This window comes from Colias croceus, chromosome Z, assembly GCF_905220415.1.
Source record: "Colias croceus chromosome Z, ilColCroc2.1".
Taxonomy (NCBI): domain Eukaryota; kingdom Metazoa; phylum Arthropoda; class Insecta; order Lepidoptera; family Pieridae; genus Colias; species Colias croceus.
Window position 1 is genome coordinate 6823085 of NC_059568.1, and position 20016 is coordinate 6843100.

The 20016-nt window shown below is 33.3% G+C and overlaps 1 protein-coding gene across 4 annotated transcripts in view; it reads left to right on the plus strand.

The window, feature by feature from the left end:
• LOC123705191 (protein NDRG3) overlaps nucleotides 1-15335 on the plus strand; it is a 57439-nt gene extending 42104 nt beyond the window's left edge. For 3 of the 4 annotated variants that reach the window (XM_045653870.1, XM_045653874.1, XM_045653873.1), the window contains 5 exons: nucleotides 9559-9700; nucleotides 10477-10623; nucleotides 10867-11151; nucleotides 11596-11680; nucleotides 12891-15335. In XM_045653870.1, coding sequence (XP_045509826.1) covers nucleotides 9559-9700; nucleotides 10477-10623; nucleotides 10867-11151; nucleotides 11596-11680; nucleotides 12891-13018 — 787 coding nt within the window. In that variant the 3' untranslated portion in view covers nucleotides 13019-15335. Of the gene's footprint in view, nucleotides 1-9558; nucleotides 9701-10476; nucleotides 10624-10866; nucleotides 11152-11595; nucleotides 11681-11998; nucleotides 12071-12890 lie in introns of all 4 variants that reach the window. The other variant, XM_045653871.1, reaches the window with a different exon arrangement.
• Nucleotides 15336-20016: the final 4681 nt, after the last annotated feature.

Here is a 20016-nt window from a genome sequence, read left to right on the forward strand (position 1 = left end):
ACAAGCTATAGATAATATATCGTTATTTATTTGTTACTAGCTTTCCGCCCGCGGCGCCCGCGTTTTCAAAGAAAAGCCCGTTCCCGTAGGATTTCCGGGATAAAACCTATCCTACCTTGAGTAACAGACAGACAGACAGAGTTACTTTCGCATTTGTAATATTAGTATGGATTGATTAAAAAATGTATAAAATGTATATAAATAATGTATAAAATGTATAAAAAATGTATATTATTGTGTAGGTAGGTACTCGTATAAACTCTTAAATGGTTCGCTAAATTTCCCCGAGGAGAAACCGCAATTATTTAAAGACTACCATTCAGTACCAATCAATTATGATTGTGTAGTAAGTAATGCTAATGTATTGGTTAATAATAAAAAGAACTACCCTTCAGTAAATAGTTTCGAAATTTAGATATTTTCTATAATTTGTTTCCTAAGTACATATATTGAAATCCCAATAAAAAGAAAATAGTTGAATATTCGTTTATTGTGTAAAAAATTAAATGGGCTTTGTTGACAGTGTTGGTTGCTAAGCGACTGAAGTTAAATGTTTCATAAGAACACTGCAGTATTTGTATGTTGATGCGTGAATAATTATTTTGAAATGTAGCCTAGAAGGAGAAATATATTATGCGTTTATAGAATTATCGTATAAAAATGTGTTGGTATTTCTTCTCAAATGAAATGTTTAGCGCTTCAGCTTTCTCATAAAAAAATCATTCGGGTTCGGAAAGTTACCTTTAATGTTATAGTATCTAACTAATAACTTGTAGATTGTAATGGCACGTTCAGCGTAAAGCGTATTTCGATTAACACAAAGAGCTGGAGATTTTCAAGATTGTGGGAGGCAGCTTTCCTTTCCCAAGGTCTTAGCGCTACTCTCGAGAGGATCAGATAACAAAAACAGGGAGAATTCAATTTGTGCTTATAGACTATAGTGTTTTATAAATATAAACTTTTTTTTTTTAATCTAGATTACACAAAACACAAGTTCGATAAAAAATCTGCGGTTACGGACAAGCGGGAAAATCAGACCATCTAAATCTTAATATATATAAATCTCGTGTCACAATGTTTGTCCTCAATGGACGCCTAAACCACTTAACCGATTATAATAAAATTCGCACACCATGTGCAGTTCGATCCAACTTGAGAGATAGGATAGTTTAAATCTCAAATCGTTTTAGAGAAAGCGGGCGAAGCCGCGGGCGGTAAGCTAGTTGTATAATAGTAATTTAAATTGATGAAATGGATATACATAATTATCAAAATCAAAATTATGCTATTGATATCATCTTTTCAATTTACAGGTATCGTACCTATATAATTATTTGGCATAAAAACTTCCTAATAAAGATTGTTTTGTAGAACAACACAACATATTTTATTTGTAAAAATACTTAGTTAAAATATTTATTGTTCTAAATGTGAACTATATAATGACTCGGATATCTTTTTATTATTCTTTGAAAACCTTAGATCATTAAGTAAGTAGATCATTATTAATGATCTAAGTTGAAGACAGATAAAATAGTAAAACTACTTAATTTTGCACATCAAATATGTGTTAGACTTAGATACCTACCATTTTAAAATAACATAAAACGAAAAAGACGCACCCAATTTTGTAAAAGGAAATAAAATTAAATTAGAAAGTGCACACTACTTGATAGAACTAAGTGGATTTTCAGTAGTAGATAACAATTCGGAATTGTGTATTTTTAAATACCTACTTTATTGTTATAAAAACTAATTAGTTTTATATCCCTTTTGAAACTATGAATGTACACTCGCATGTTAGGTATATTGTTTACGTAAATAGTAAATACGTCAGTTGCTTGGTTTCTTTTGAAGCTTTAGTTAATTATATGCCGTTGTGTTATCCGTATTCCGTATTTACAATCCCGCTTAATTTTCCTGGGGATGAATAACGAACTTTCGTAGACGCTCAATATCCGATACTCCCATTTTTTCGTGAATTTGTACTGATCGAATTTGATCAACTCAAACAATGGAATACATAATAATCGAATTTAATCAGAGGGCCATTTATTTTCTAATTTTATCCGCATGAATTAATATTATTAATGTATTTAAGCATAGTTGTCATAAATAATTCTTTAAATGATTATTATTTATTCATTTGTTGATTAGGTACCAATGCTGAAACTCTTCACGAATACCTTATTCGAATGCCCTACAATACTACATTTTCGCCCGTGAATCGATAATGATATTAAATTCTTAATGAAGCTGGAGTGATTGACGCGTCAGGTCTTTCATTTGTCCGGTGGCTTCAATACAAATTTATTTAAGTAATGAAATGATTTAGTATCATATTTGTTTTTCGAATACTTGTGGCTCGATCGACATATTTTAGCTATTTTATACATATCATATCATATACGTCATTCAATGTAACAAAATCCATTGATGAGCTTATCTAAATCATATATTACATAGCTAATGTTAGAACCTTGCTCCTTATTTTTGAGAGGAGTAGTAACACTCAATCCCATATTTGTCATAGGGGATAGGTGAATAAACTGCATTAATAGGCCGACGTCGCGACTGCCTGGCGCCTCTTGGGTTGAACGGGGGACGTTTGACTAGGGCTTAAATTGAATGATATTTGCTAGCCTAAATAAGTATACTTGTTATCCTGTGTAAAATCAAATACAATGTAACCTAACTTCCAATTTTGTTGGTCTTGATATTCCACTCCGATGACAAGATACATTATTACAACTTCCCGTTTGACAACCTTACTAGTTGTAGACATGCGGTCTGTAGTGCTACATGAGTAAATATCTTGTAGAGTTGGAATTTTATGTGAGAAATTTACGTCTATTACTATAGGGTTGACACCTGTAAGGCTCGGAAATTTAAGGTAAATGTTGTTGTGATTATGGTTACATTTTTCCTTTATACAATGACACACACTGTTTTATTATAAAGTAGTGTTCCGCCACGGCTTACGTTTTGTTTCCATTAGCACCATCCTCGTATTATGAAAAAAAATTACGAAATTCAGCGATGTTCAGCCGTTCTCGAGTTTTGTGCTTATCGACACTAACTCTTAACAACTCATTGTTAATTTCTCTTTTGTAAAGCTGAAGAGTTTGTTTATTTGAAAGCGTATCTCGGGATCTACTGAATCGGTTGGTAGGTAACTTTTTCAAAACATTGTCAAGATTAGATCGTATTATAAAATCTTTTTATTTATTGAGTTGATTACGTATTATAAATATAATTAATGTATTTGATTAATCAAAAGTCAGTATTATATTAAGTTCGAATAATTTTTCTAAAATCTATAACTTCTAAATAATTATATGTATTTGTCTATATTAATATTAAATGCTCAATGGTTAGTAGCATTTAAATGGTAATGTACTTGTACAAACTCTTGAAATACTATACCTACAATCTACATATAATATACATTCTTAGTACCTATAACGTTATCTATGTATAGATGGGAAAATAGGTTTACGATAGAAAATGCAATGTACAAATATGTTAACAAAGAGTAGGTACGTTGTTTGTCCACTGGCTCTTCATTGAAGAACATTTAAAGTACAGACCTCCGCGCCGTGTGTGGTTCTCGCTTAGCATTCAACAACCGTACCTTTTTCATGTATGTATGGTTGAAGGGTTGTGAGGGATGTTTCACATAATTACACATTACGTATATTGTATCAATTTAAATAAAAAACGTGAATATCCAATTAACTTCTGTTGAAACTACAGAAAATATTTTGTCACCAAGGTGTTCTAATACAAAGACAATAGGAGATTGTATATATTTAAGTAAATCCTATTCATAACTAGAGTTAAGATATAGGGAATTTGTTATTCACTTCCGAATAATACCACAATAATACTGCTAGTTTCACAGGCCGATTAAATTCGGATGTATTCAATAAACGCTGCAAGAGACTAAACTCCTCTATTCATAATTTCACAAAGTTAAGCCAAGTTAGACTGGCTTCGATTAGACTGATCGCGCTCTTTAATTAAATCCCTCGAACTGTTGTGCAGTTATAGCAGTTTTATTGCCCTTATTAACGTGATGCTGACGACGTCACTTTTTGGTGTTTGCTTGGGTGTTTAAGTACAAAATTCGATTGCTACGAGTCCACTTTAACTCGTAGCAATCAATTTTGTTTGAAATAAAATTATTAGATATCGCACATTACTAGAACCTTTTCGAAATCATTTAAAAAAACTGACCTAAATACATATGAATGGAACTATGAAAGCTTAGAAAAATGAAGAGAACATTCATATCCTAAATCAATAAACGTTCCGTATAGCCTTTGTACCCTTGGCATTGATAAGCAATTGGTATGCGTTTTAATGAAGTTCTATTATTGGAAGTTGGTAATAGGGTGGTTCGTGTTTGGTACCGCAGTGTTATGTAACGCTCGATATAGCTGGTGGTGCTTCACTGAGTTACGAACTACGTGCAGACTTCCGACATGCTGTGCTCCCTGCGCGCTAAACTTTTGCACGATTTTTTTCATCAACTGCTGTAGTTGTTGCGCATCTTGTCCATTATATATACCTTCCTTTCCATCGATTTTCATATTCATCGTTGATAGTTGATGCTAATATAATTAGCAAATGACGGTGGGTTTATTATACATAGTTCGTTCTATTGAGAAGTAGATTGCCTACTCCATGTCAATATTGCAGGAAAATGGAATAGTTTCAGAGAATCAGAGAGTTTAGAATATCTATAGAACATTCTAGTGCTTTTAAAGTTCTCGAGTATTGAGCTTGTCAGTAATTAACGTCCATTACATGGGAGTTTATTGTTGTAAGATATCAGGGCGACATCTTTGTGAGTGAAACGAATTGGGTTATCGTGAGAGCTATGTACAGTACGTAGGTAAGCTTCGTTTGCTGCCGCAGTCTTACGTAACACTTGTCGTTCGAATGGTAAAATCAAATCGGGATTCGTTAAATTCATTAATAAATTCATGCCTTATTTTAATACTTACTAAAAAAAATTGCGGTAATAATATAAATTGACTACGTAATCATAAACGCTATTAAATTTTAGTATAGGTACGTTACGGGTAATCTCGGACTGATATTTATTTTTGTTTCGGGATTTTATTGTTTATACTTATATCAATGTTAACTAAGGATGCAATGCTATTGAAATTTAACAAGGAAGGAACACATATGTATATGTGTTCACATAATAAATACATAAATAAAGGATTCATAACATTCGGCTAAAGGTCTATATTCAATAACTATTGAAGGGGTATAACGTTTTGTGCCCACGCTGGCTGCATGTGCTCCCGAATTAACGCGTAAACATCACGCTACTTCATGCCAGTGAGCGAGTGCCTCTCGACAATTATTATGTTGATGGCATGTGCCAACTGCCGTTGCAGTCTCTCTGCTTTCATTATTTCAATGAACCGCTGGAATTAAACTAAACATTTTTTAATTATATTACTAACTACATTTATTTAGAACTTTAAAAATCTGTTCGGTTTTTATTAAAGTGTATAAACATGTGATTTTATCGATATTAAAGCGCGTCACACGCGGTGAAGATAATGTAAAATATATATAATATATTATCTTAGAGCATATTTCCGATTATCGCTCGCCATACAAATCCTATGAGCCATAACACACGACGGTACACAAACTTCTAGTACATTTTTTTCTAGGAGCCAGCCACCGTTTCTAGGAAAAATCTATGTTTTCATTTATTATTCGCAAAAAAAATTCCAATCATCAGAACAACAGGAAATTTTAATATTTTATTTTTAAGTGTGTTTTTCACAATTTTGTTAAATTGCGACTGGATGATTTGTTTGTGGTCGTCTTCGTCGTTGGTAGGGTGAACAAATCCTTAGCGAACAATTGACAATTAAAATAAATGACAATCAGTATCGCTAGCGTATCTTAATCGTGAGTGATACCTTACGATACTATAATATTTTATATTCGGCTTCGCCCGTGGTACCTACATGTTTACGTTTTTTTTCATAAAAACTATCCTATCTCTCAAGTTGGATCGAATTGTACATGGTGTGCGAATTTTATTATGATCGGTTAACTGGTTTAGGAGTCCATTGAGGACAAACATTGTGACACGAGATTTATATATATTATAAGACTAGCTTACCGCCCGCGGCTTCGCCCGCTTTCTCAACGATTTGAGATTTAAACTATCCTATCTCTCAAGTTGGATCGAACTGCACATGGTGTGCGAATTTTATTATAATCGGTTAAGTGGTTCTGGAGTCCATTGAGGACAAACATTGTGACACGAGATTTATATATATTAAGATTATAGTATATTCACCGTGTGTGACGCGCATAATTCGTATATTCATCCCATATCCATAGCATTGATAGCATATCACCAGATACTATTTATTTGCGGCATCGATAATTAAAAGACATAGAAATCGTCGGTTTCAGAGCACTAATTACGGGTGGTATTTTATATTACCTAAGCCTACATAATACTATGGTTTGGCGTATGCCGTAAATAAATAAATAGATATTAGTCGTATAATATAATCGTATATATTTCAGATTTTCTCAAGCTGTTTTTAGGGAGACGATGAAAGTCATTAAGTGATCCATAAATCATTTCATATTTTTAAGCGATTGCTTTAATATGAGTCCCACTCCAACTACACGGTAAATGCGAACCTATATTATCTACATAATATGATAGATTTTGATTTCATAGTCCTGTCGTAGGATTTCTGGATTTCTTCCCTAGAGTTTAAAAAATGTGTGCTTTATAGTAAGGTATCTATTCGAATTTATACTGCATATAAAACTTTTATTCCCTTAAAAATGCATTTATCATATACTGGCATTTGCATAAGAGAGAGATCCCGCCAGAACTTTCTTATTTTATAACGGATTTGTCCTTTGGGACATCAAGTACGTTGTATGTTTATACGTCTTGTATTCATGCCCGCATACATGCTAGTTTGGTTGAAATCTTAGTTGAAATGCATCATTACTATGGTAAATTGAATATACACAAATATACAGTTAGCTTGAATTAAGTTCTTCTGGTTATTTTTTATGCATACCTATTCATTTAAACATTATATTTATACAATATAGTATTGCATACTGCCAGACTTTCCATATCTTCCCCCATAAGCAGTAAGCTTCCAAAAATAATTGATATTTTACTCATAGTACTTAAATGTGTGGATTTTTAGGGTTCCGAACCTCAAAAGGAAAAGATGGAACCCTTATCTATAGGATCACTGTGTTATCCGTCTGTGTGTCTGTCTGTCTGTCAAAACCCTTTTTCTCAGAAACGTGTGGAGTTATCAAGCTGAAATTTATATAAAATTCTCAAATCTACATTCTCTTTAAGCTGTGAAAAAATCAAACTTATAAGCCAATGCAATCAAAAGATACAGCCGTTTATGCTGCAAATTATCTCAAATTTTGACATTTCGCAAGGGAATCAAAACCTACATTGTATTTCCCGTGAATATAATCATGTAATTTGGATAAAAGCAATATCATATAGCACTGATAAAGGTAAAATTGCTAAAGGTGGGTTCCCACGGCATGATTGCTTCACAGATCCGACCGCGCCACACCACACCACATGCCGTGGGAATCGGCGCGCTTGTGGTCGTCTGCCGACGCCCGTGCTATCCATCGGAAGTCGGTAAGATCAAAGGTGCGGCGTGGCGCGGTGCGACGGCGTGCGTCGATGTCCGTCGGGGCCTGCCGTCTGTAGCGCGTCATTGTTCGGAACCGTACGATAATTATCGTACAAATACGATAATTTTGTGCCTACGTACGATGTACGATAGCATCTACGATAATTTTGTGCCTACGTAGCTGATGGAGTGGACGAACGAACTTATTTTCGAGTTTTTAACTCTGTACGAAAATGAACCAGCCAGGAATTGTTCAAAACCTCAATATAAAAATAGAAATGATGTTATTAATGATGCCTGGTTACGAATAAAAACCCACTTAACACATGGAAATATACCTATCGTTGAATTAAAAAAAAAAGAAAATTTATTAGGTATAGTAGGAATGACCGTCCACCGGCCTCGCCAGTGCTCGCCAGACGCACATATGCCGTGGGAACGCTCAGTTCAGATGGCGACAGGCGCCTGTCGTCTGCCAATGCCTGTGAAGCAATCATGCCGTGGGAACCCACCTTTAAACATACATTTTAGAGTTACAACATAATAAAAAGTAGGTTTGTTCGGAGCACTCAGTGCGCGAGTACAACTCGCACTTGGTCGGATTTATTTTTTTGTAAACTCTGTGCCTGTGTCTGGCAAATGCTACGATTGGTCTGACACTGTGCTTTTGGATCATACTTTTGTTTGAAATGTTGAAGCCAAACATACCTTGCCAATTAGTTTATAAAACAAGAGATTGAGCATTTACAAAAATAACTTAGGTATTCCTGAATTTATATTTTTGTGGTTTTTATGGCATTCAAATGCTTTATAAATAATTATAAATTTATAAAGAATAGAAAAAATTCGATCACGAGGCGGGACTCGAACCCGCATCCTTCGCGCCATTCCGGGGCGGATGCCTAACCAACTCAGCCACTCGTGACCCGCCTGAGCAATCGAATTTATTCTATTCTTTCAGTTTTATGTGTCTTAAGGGACACACCGCGCGCCATCTATTGAGATGATTTAACATCCATCCAACCATCGTTACAATATTGTATTCACTGAAAAGTGCTTCATATTGGTTGAGATGGTTGTTAAATCATCTCAATAGATGGCGCGCGGTGTGTCCCTTAAGACACATAAAACTGAAAGAATAGAATAAATTCGATTGCTCAGGCGGGTCACGAGTGGCTGAGTTGGTTAGGCATCCGCCCCGGAATGGCGCGAAGGATGCGGGTTCGAGTCCCGCCTCGTGATCGAATTTTTTCTATTCTTTATAAATTTATATTTATAAAGCATTTGAATGCCATAAAAACCACAAAAATATAAATTCAAGAAAAGGTCGTGTTCCATCGTTACAATATTGTATTCACTGAAAAGTGCTTCATATTGGTTGAGATGGTTGTTAAATCATCTCAATAGATGGCGCGCGGTGTGTCCCTTAAGACACATAAAACTGAAAGAATAGAATAAATTCGATTGCTCAGGCGGGTCACGAGTGGCTGAGTTGGTTAGGCATCCGCCCCGGAATGGCGCGAAGGATGCGGGTTCGAGTCCCGCCTCGTGATCGAATTTTTTCTATTCTTTATAAATTTATATTTAGGTATTCCTTCTCCATTTTGAATGACATCCTGTATTAAATTATCCGTGGTTGTACTATAACCTTGCAATTTAACATTATATACATAAACTCATAAAATAAACCTTAAAATTTAAAATTATCCGTAATGATAGGTATAGTATAGTCTATTCAGTTGAGTGGTCTATAATCGCCTATCAGCCCACACTCAATTTACGTTCTACGTGCAGAGTCCCGTTTCAATTAAGCTTAAATGTTATTTTTCAATCGATTGATATACTACCAACTAACTTTAACTTGTTTCAGCTTTACCTACCCAACTCTCGATGAACTGGCCAGCCAAATCAAGATTGTCCAGGACAAATTCGGATTTAGAACTTTCATCGGCCTGGGAGTCGGTGCTGGCGCAAATATCCTTGCCAGATTTGCTATTAAAGAGCCATCAAAGGTGGGTCTATGTCATAGTATGCTTTAAATTGGTATTATATATGTTTGGTGTTTTTTTTTATTGCATTTTGTAACAGAAGCCGTACGATACGATGTTTTATTGAATCTTAAAGATTTTATTTTGGCACCACACAGGCGATTAATTTTAAATTATCACTATTAAATTATTTAACCCAGTATGTATATATGTATTATTTATAAAAAAAAACTTCGTATAGTATATATATATATAGATTTACCTATGAATGTTAAAACACAATTTATTCAGTGCTCATACGTGTTACGAAGATTGGGGTCAAAGTGTAGTAGTCGGCTCTAGTTGTCACGTACAGGCTCGATTTACAAAAAGTGATCACCACAAGAGATCGATTTTGTTACATGAAGTATCTATAGCACTTGAACGTTATGTGCTTGCGAAATTAAAAACATGAACGATAAGAAAATGTTTTCCTAAAAATATTCTAAAGCTCGTATGAGAGTATTAAGCTCAGCTTAAATCGTTATTATCAAACCTATACTTGCATGAAAATTGCATCACAGATTTATGTAGATAATTGATGTATTTTTATAAATGCTCAATCTATAGATAATTTTTACGAAAGATTACGTAACACTTGTTTATTCCTGGTTTTATAATTCACTATTTTTCGACTTTGCTTATACCTTCTCTACCCCATAACTAAACGATAGGTACTAAAATAAATTATTTTCATGCACGGGGCACGGCCGTCGCTGTCCGGTGTAGCGTAAATCAAGAATATTAATTCTTATTCGTAGGTAGAGGCATTGATGCTAATTAACTGCACGGCGACGGCTCCGGGCTGGTGTGACTTTGGGTGGTTCAAGATAGCGAGCAGGAGAATGCGCAACCGCAACATATGCGAGCCCGGCTTGGATCTGATAATGTGGCATCACTTCAACCGCGTAAGTGTCCTTACACTGTGAGATATTTAGAGTGATTTTATAAATTAGCTGCCCCGCCAGTCTGCTCTATTGCGCCTTTTACATTTCTTCTCTCTCTAAGAACGGCTATCCAAGTGCATTAATAAAAAAAATCTCCGTGGGATAGGCTTTCCGAATCGGTGGTCAATGTTAAAACTATGTTACGACGATTCTGAAGTGCTTCTAGAAGAAGTATGATTGAACAAAAAAGTGTTTGCTTTACAGCTCAAAGATGACCTCCCAAAATTTGCGCCGATTGACAGAGAGATGTACAGGGAGGTGCTCGCTAAGTACCGACACCTGATCGCGACCCTGAACCAACCTGTGAACCTCGCGTTGTACATGGAGGCGTTCGGCAAGCGGACGACCCTTCCCTTGTCGCGCGAGCGCCGACCTCCGCGAACGCTGCAGATGCCCGTGCTCAACATCGTGGGCTCTGGGTCGCCGTACGTGCAAGATTCGGTTAGATTCAACACCATGCTCGACCCTGCCAAGTCGGCTTGGATGAAGGTATGGTTTAATGCCTTCGTTGCTATTTGGAATCTAGAACTTTCATGATATACGTCTTTACACAATATGTCACTTTTTTGTAAAGTCCCGTGTCCCTTGTGGATTATGGGGCCGATGTAATATGCGTACATCTGTATCACCGATCGATTTTATTTAGGGACAAGTAGGTGATCAACCTCATGTCATCACATGATGACATGAGGTTGATCACCTACAGAACACATGTTCTGCCAGACCAAGCCATTTTCTTTCTTCGTCTGGTAATCGAACCCAGGACCCCTCGGTTTTATAACCACACGTTAATGACTGTACCAAGAAGGCAATAACACGTGTCACTTACGATTTCGATAATTCCATTGTTGGTTGGGTTCTGCGGGGCTAAAATGGTCAAAAATGGATTTGACCGACGATGAGTTTTGACTGTAACATAATAATTGTTTTCAGATATCTTGCTGTTCTCTAATTTTGGAGGAAGAGCCCAGCAAGGTGGCCGAAGCATTCCGCCTCTTTTTACAAGGCCAGGGCTACGGTAAGTTACCTAATTTACTTGCACACACGCTTCTTTTATTTTCAATTATACCACTTAAACCATATATGTATTTTAAAACTTCACATGGTTTTATTTCTTAATATTGTTGATATTTAATTCTTCAACTTAGTAGCTAGTTTGCCAAGTTATTCTTGTAATATGCACGCACACAAATATTCTTTTTATACGATTTTATATTTTTATTAGAAAATATTATTATTTTTTCAATTAAAGCAGACATATACATTTGCACTGTAGTGCTGTTTTTATTTGCATAGCTTCTTGCATGTTGTAATTGTATTTTTTTGTTCTGAGCAGTTAAGCTTCGCAAAGCAAAAGCTAGTGCAACTTGCAAATCTGTTGTTGAATCCGAGGAGTTATGAAAATTAGGTAAGTGAGCTTGCTGTAAAGGGCATATTTGTCATTTTGTAGGTTATTTTCTTATAAAAAAAAAACTTTCTGTAAATAACTTAAAACCTACAACATTTTCAAATAATTAATGTACTGCTTTATAAATAAAAGTTAACTGTAAGTTTCCTTTCTAGATTATGTAATAGTGAAACATGAAACCAATTAAGCATGATCGTAAGCTTGAAAATATTATAGAGGTACAGGTTTTCTATGAAACGTATTTATTCCTTCACAACTAACTAAGGATTTTATTAATATATATAGCCATAGCTTTTCTTACCCATCTAATTAATTTTTATTTTGAAATGCTCCTAATTTTAACATTGTAACATTGAATTAAACAAAACAAAGGTTGCTATAAAAAATAAACAGACACGTTCCAGCCTTTTTCACCGTTGACAAGTTATGAGAATTTTTTAGTGAATAGAAAATTTCACGAGGCGGGATTAGAACCCGTGTCTTTCAGCTAAACCAATGCAATAGAACTAAAATATTAAATTTAAAAATTATCCTAGCCACATAATTATCCGCTTTAAAATGAGAGGGAAACAGTTTTAAGATGTATTGAGATTTGATTTACGCTACACCATGTTGTGTCCAGGCCGTGCCCCGGCCGGGGCTCGATTATAGTATACTTTTGGTATAAACTGATTAACGCCTGAGCGTGGCACGGATGGGGCACGGCCGCGGCGTTGAAATTTCTATGGATATTGTTTCATTTGTTTCCCGGCTCCGGCATTTCCCCCTGTCTCCGGCACGGTATATCGTGAATTATGCATTAGATATTTGTTTATTCCAGTGTCACCAATTGCTAAGAAGAAGTTGATATCGGGAAGCGAGAGCCTCCGGTCAGGCGAGCGCTCGTGCCGTCAGTCGCCCGTCATCCGTATCACTGAGAATCCCATCTCAGAAGCGGTCGCGTGCTAAACGCACTACAACGCAAACGAATATTATATTGAAATAACAGCACTTTAAATTAACGTAGTGGGATCGCATATTTAAATTTTAAATATTTGTGACTTAGTAGGAATTATTTGAATGGACATATTTTTTATTTATCTTTATAATAATAATTGTAAGGTAGTTAGTATGTTATACGGGTAGGTTGGATTAAACACATAATAATATTAACATCGACCTTCACCGATCTGTTTAATGGATAAAAATGATTTGATAGGTAAGGTATACGTAACTATTATATTATGTATATTGTTTAATTAAAATGATAAAAAATAAGAGTTGCCTTATAAAATCTTGACCAGGCTATAATTAATAAAAAATTGAAAAATGATTTTTTTTAAATTTCACCATGAGTTTAATATCGAAAAAATTTAACACTAACGGTAATTATTACACAACCTATAGAAAATGCAAACCGAGAGTTGCCTATTCTTTTCCTAGCATAACGTTCGGGTTGCCACTTGCCAGGTGTAAACAGGTATTTTGATTGTAGTTATTTTCACCTATTTGTTTATTGTATTAACTAAATATAAAAATAAAAGCTGTTTTATTGTGAATACGATGATATAGGGTTGCCCGTAAAAAGTCTGTCCTGAATTACGGTTGCCGAATTTCAAAAAGTTAACTTTAGATGCGAGTGGCAAAGCGCGCATGTTACTAGTTCGTCCAATAGAAAAGAACAGCGATAGACTTGTTATATTTTTTTATATCTTATTTACGTATTACTACATTATCTGTAGTATTTGAATTATAATGACATTTTATTATTATCCTCAAAATTACGAAATTATAACGTTAATCAAATTTCTTATAATTCTTCTTTCTATCTTTTCTTATATTTCTGTCTTTCTCTTCTTTCTATATATTAGTTGACGCAAAATATTACTGTGTACAAGTCTATCGCTATTATTTTCTATTGCACAAACTAGCAACATAGCTCTTTGTCACTTTCTACAGCCACGCCGCGGGCATATAAGCTAACCTGTGTCCTTGCCTACTACACGAAATACTTGAGTCGAACCTCTTTGCACGTCCCTAGTCGCATTAAAAGTTAACTTTTGAAATTCGGTAACCGTAATTCAGGATAGACTTTTTACGGGCAACCCTATATCATCGTATTCACAAAACAGCGCTTATTTTTACATTTCGTTAATACATTAAACAAATAGGTAGGTGAAAATAACTACGAGAAAAATACCTGTTTACACCAGCTGGCAACCCAAACGTTATGTTAGAAAAGAATAGGCAACTCTTGATTTGCATATTCTACAGGCTGTGTAGGTACTTACCGTTTAGTGTTTAATTTTTTCGTTAAACTCAATGGTGAAATAAAAATATTTTATTTTTTATTTTTTATTAATTATAGCCTGGCCAGGATTTTATCAGGCAACCAGTATTTTTTATCATTTAATAAACTTAATTAACTACCTATCAAATAATTTTTATCCATTAAACAGATCGGTTAAGGTCGATGTTATATGGGATCTTAGACTATATTACGTTATTGTAGAAAAGTCGTAAGTATTTATGTTATATATTTTCAGTTTACACTGAACTGTTAAATATTCGAAGATTCCATTTTTCTTGTTTTTATCAATTTATTAAAACAAAGAATCAATTGTACTTAAACGTCTTCTCGTTATAATATTATGTGTTTAATTCAATTTAAAATGAAATTTTAATATAAATTCCCCGTCTAGTTACCAAAGAAAGGAGGGTACATATCGGATGAACATCTTAGATAGAATATTGCAAAGGAGTGTTTGGATAAATAGCACTGTTCAAAAATTGGTAATAGAATGTTTTATATTGTTAAAATTGCAGTTTTATATTATTGCTGTTATGGTGTTTATCACGGTAATAATCGTTACAGCGAAGTAATATTAAGTAGGAATGTTGCAATGAAAAGTTATAGAATAATTAAAATGTAGAATTTTTATTTATTGACTGGATTAGGGCACAGGTATTTGTACTTTTAACGTCCCTAATAATGCGTTAGAAACTTAAGGGGTTTATAGAAAACATATTTGTGAATGACAAAAATAAAGTAAATGCTGCTAATTTACTCTTAATTTACTCATAGTGTTTAAATATATATTGTATTTAAATATCGATTGCCATAATCAGTGTTAGTAATGAAGTATGGAGTACAACGTCGGGCAATATATTAGTAGCTGATAGTAGATCTGAGTAGAACTGTTCGTTTAGCCTAATGTTTTCTGTCCGACACAAAGGCAATGCACATTTCAAGTTCCATAATCATAATAAACGGTTTTTTAATTAATTCGTGTTTTATTTTAAACTCTTCTCTACATTTCTGGATATTATACCTACTTCCTTATTCCTATACGTATAATAATGTGGTCAACATTGTAAATAACAGTTTCAATAGTAAAATCTTTGTATTTTTTATACATGGATATTAAAACCTCGTCTGTCGGAAAACAGATCTGTGCCAAATCATCGCCGGTTGGATATGAGCTCATTGTAATTCAGATATAGTTTAAATCTGCCTAAACGACTATTGAGTTGTTAGCTTATGAATAGTCTTTCAAATCTAAATCTTTTAAAGCCCATCAATTAATAATTTGACCCATATATTAGAAATATAACAGTAATTATTATGTCATTATTTCATGTGTTTGCGGATAGTTGAAAAATGATACTTAAGTAGGTATGTATTTATTGCTCTTCTTATTATTATTTACTATATACCCTAATATTTATGTGCCGAAAAAATTATTTACAATTTAACCATAAATAATGGTGACAAATATGTATCTACCATTTAACAGTATGTTGCTTAAATGCTTAGTTTTTACCCCTGGTTAATCGTTCTTCTATTTTCAACAAGTAAAAATTACTGTTATTTTCTATCTAGTTTTGATTAAAAAAAAAAATTTTTTTGGAACACCTGTAAAGTCTGGTTCGGAACGGGGATCGTGTCCACTTATGTTCATGTGTAAACGATGATATTCATACTCAACTTACTCGATTTTTTATATAATAAACCTATTATAATATGTTTTTGTTGCGTTCCCTCAAAAGATTGTGTATTTTAGTATGAAAACACAAAAATAAAAATCTAAAATACCTTGTTATTATTTTTTTATGAGTATTTTTCTTTACAATGTGATATTTTTTCAAAATGTGTGGGAAAAAATGCTTCTAGTAGATAAAATAACCATGCCAGGGCCCAGGTAGTAAGTAAGGTGATTAGTATACAGGGTGTAATCGTTAGGCGATTATTCCGTAACTATTACTGATATCAAAAAACTTTTAACTGATATCGAAAGTACTTAACCTAGTGAGTAAAATGGCCATAATAAATTTTTAAAAATAAATCGAGAAATATCCAAAAAATTAACTTGAAGCCCTCCCATACATTTAGTATGAGATACGAATATGAATTACATATTACATGGGTTGATCCAAAAGTAATGATAATCAATATTAAACAAGGTCATTACAGTTATAATAATTATTAAGTTCTCTAGATAGTCTTCTAACTAGAAAATATACTTCAATATTTTTTTTCCTAAACTTAAAAAAAAAAAACTTTGACTTCATCCACAAAAACCCCTCCACGCAAAAACCCTTCCACGCGGCCCTGTCTTTAAATAATTTATTGCTAAGAAAGTGTTTCTTGTGCCGAGGAAAGAGATAAAAGTAAATAGGAGCTAGATCTAAAAAATAGGGTAGGTGTTCAAGCATTTGGAAGGCCGATTTTTGAATGGCAGCCATCGCAACTGACGCTTTGTGATCTGGTGCGTTGCTTGGTGAAACAGCGTTCAGGTACGCAGTTTGCCATGTCTCTTTTCCTTACTAACCTACCGCAATCTTTTAATTTGGTCTGTTTAGTAAGAGCCCAATAAAGTGGCTACCTTTTTAAAATATTCCACCATAATTATTCCTTCAGCGTCCCAAAAAACTACCGCTATAATCTAACCTACTGATTTTCACTTTGAATTTCTTCATCGTCACTTTGGAAGCTCGCATCCAGGACATTGATTGTTTTTTGGTTTCAGCATAAACATGGTGAACTCGGGTAACGTCCATGATCACAAAACGTGACAAAAAATTAATCTGATATCATTAAAAATTTAGAAATTTACCCTCTACATGTCGAATCGTTGTTTCTTCTTTTCGTCGGGAAACATTCTGGCACGCACGGTTCACATTCAAATTAATGTAAATAATTGGAAACGTGGCCTGTTGATATGATTTTTTTGTGATTCGGTACTTAGTGAATACATGAGCAAGCAAAAAACATTTATTTTATATTTTTATGTGCACAGGAAATACCCAATTATCAACTTTTGGATCAACCTAGTACATTTAATATGAAAGATTTTAGCTTTTTCTTTCTTTTTTTGGTATTCTGCTTTAATTACTTCGCAAAGAAGGGAAGTTCATTTAGAAACTGTAAATAGAGCTCCTCATTGTATAATGTATTGCTCAATGAGGATATCACTTCGAAAATCTGCTATGAATACAAAATGTATGGGAAGTAAAATGTATGGGAGCGTTTAATGTAACATTTTTGGATATTTCTCGTTTTATTTTTAAAAATTTATTATGGCCATTTTACTCATTAGGTTAAGTACTTTCGATATCAGTTTAAAGTTTTTTGGTATCTGCAATAGTTACGGAATAATCGCTTGTGCACACTTAACGATTACACCCTGTACAGTTTGGCACAAATTTTGATATCGAAAAAAAATCGGTACATCAGCGCCGACCGCTGGGATTTTTCCGACAAACAACATTTTAAATTTATTTTTCACTCTTAAATCTTTTCTTAAATTACCTGTTCATGCAAAAAAACTCTTTAGATACAGTGTGAATCTTAATGTAATCGGAGGTATGTTTTTTATGTACGCGTTAACATGGCCATCGCGGCTTGGAGAAAACAAATTAAACTGCTAATTTTGGGATAAATATATTTTATTTAAATCAAAAAATATGGACCGCGTTGTACGCTCTAATGTCATACAAATTACGAATAAGCTATAATAATATTATAATCTCTAATCAGTTAATTCCGATCTGGGGCCGTATTATGACCTCTTATTTCCAGACAGTTGACGCCGTGAATTGAACTGACTGGCAAATTACCAAATAACCAGTCATGTCTATTGCTATCATAATTTTAATTTGCCAGTCAGTTCAATCCATGGCGTCTAGAATCTAGAACTGTCTAGAATTAAGAGGCCCTGCTACAACCCTGCAATCTTAAAATAACTACGTAAAATAAATAATTATAAATACACAATACACATTTTAGACGAATTTCTTCATCTTAATTACATGTGAAAACAAATTTAATTATACACGGAAATATAAATAATTCAAGCAAGCATTTCTTTTTCGGTATCCAAATTTTTAGGAATAAACTTGGTTTGTCAAAGTTTGTCCAACGCCGGTTAAATTTACGACTAGATCCTATATTCCTTATTAAATAATCCTCGAATATTTATCTTGATATCATTACCATAGGTGTAATTTTCTATAATAATCATGATTAAGATTTATTGTTAGAATATAGAAACCATTCGTAAATAATGCCAAATAAGTGCCAACTGTTGGATAATATATACTTTATTAAATTGCATTTAATTAAAATTAATTAATAATGCCTAAACAATTAATACATGAAATAAACAGTCTTCTTTTTTATAGTCATACAGAGTGTCCCAGATATATAGATGAGTACTTCTCGATTCTGCTATACGCATATTATAGTATAATAAAAAATAAAAATAAAACAAACTGCTGATTTTAATAAGAACGATAAACAAAAAAAAGGATGATTATAGGATAAAATGTATTTTTTTGCCTTATTAAAAACACTCTGTATTAACAATATTAATACATAATAAAATACCAAGGTAAATACCACAATAGATGTGTAGCTATGAATAATATAATACTGGAAACTTAAACCAGTATAAATAATTAAAAAAATAAAATTTAACAATACAAAATACAATAACAGAGATTAAAATAATATACTAATAAATCCAAATTAATATTAATTTCATTACTTTTAACGAATCTATAATTTTGATTATAAAAAACGTACGACAGCTACAATTCGCCATTGATTTGTTGCTTATAATCTAACATTAAATATGTAATGTTTTTGAGAAGCACATTCACTGCCAGTATGAGTTCATGCTTGCAAAAACGATAAATAAATATTAGTTCAAATTTTTCACGCTTTTGCAATCATAAAATAAATTTAAAATAAAAAGCTTATGCATATACACAACGATTAACTATATAATAAATATAGTTGATTATTATTATTATAATAATTATATACACTTAGAAATAACAAATCCGTTAATATATTAAGTATATTCTGGCCTTAGATTACAAAATAAAAGACAGATGGAGCGTTGCCGAACTAAACCGAATGATTCATCGTCATTTTCAATAAAGCTATGTGTGCTGTCATTTCGCCGCTGCACTGTACGTACACGGTGCTTCTGTGTGCGTGTAATGTTGCCAGTTATTGAAAAATTTCCCAAATTTTTCCCCGACTACGGAAAAAAGAGGGTTATGTTTTTCGAGTTTATGGATGTATGTATAATATTTCTTTGACACGCCCTGCAGTATAAACCGTTGTACCGATTTTGAGTTGTGAGGTTTCATTGCAATGATCTGAATTATTATGTTAGTGGCGGTAGTGACGTAGGCTATATACATAAATGAGAAGTCAAGTTTTAATTTTTATTTAAATTCTTTTATTACATAAAGTACCTGCCTACTAAAGTTATATATGGACAAAATAATTGTATTCAATTTTTTATTAAATAAATTACATAAAAAAAGTTTTAATATTAACTATGATAATTATATTATTTTTTATTTTTCATAATATATGAATACGAATAGCGATAGTTTTTAGTCGAGAATACGGGACATTTTATTTTCATCATATCCATCATGGAGTTCAC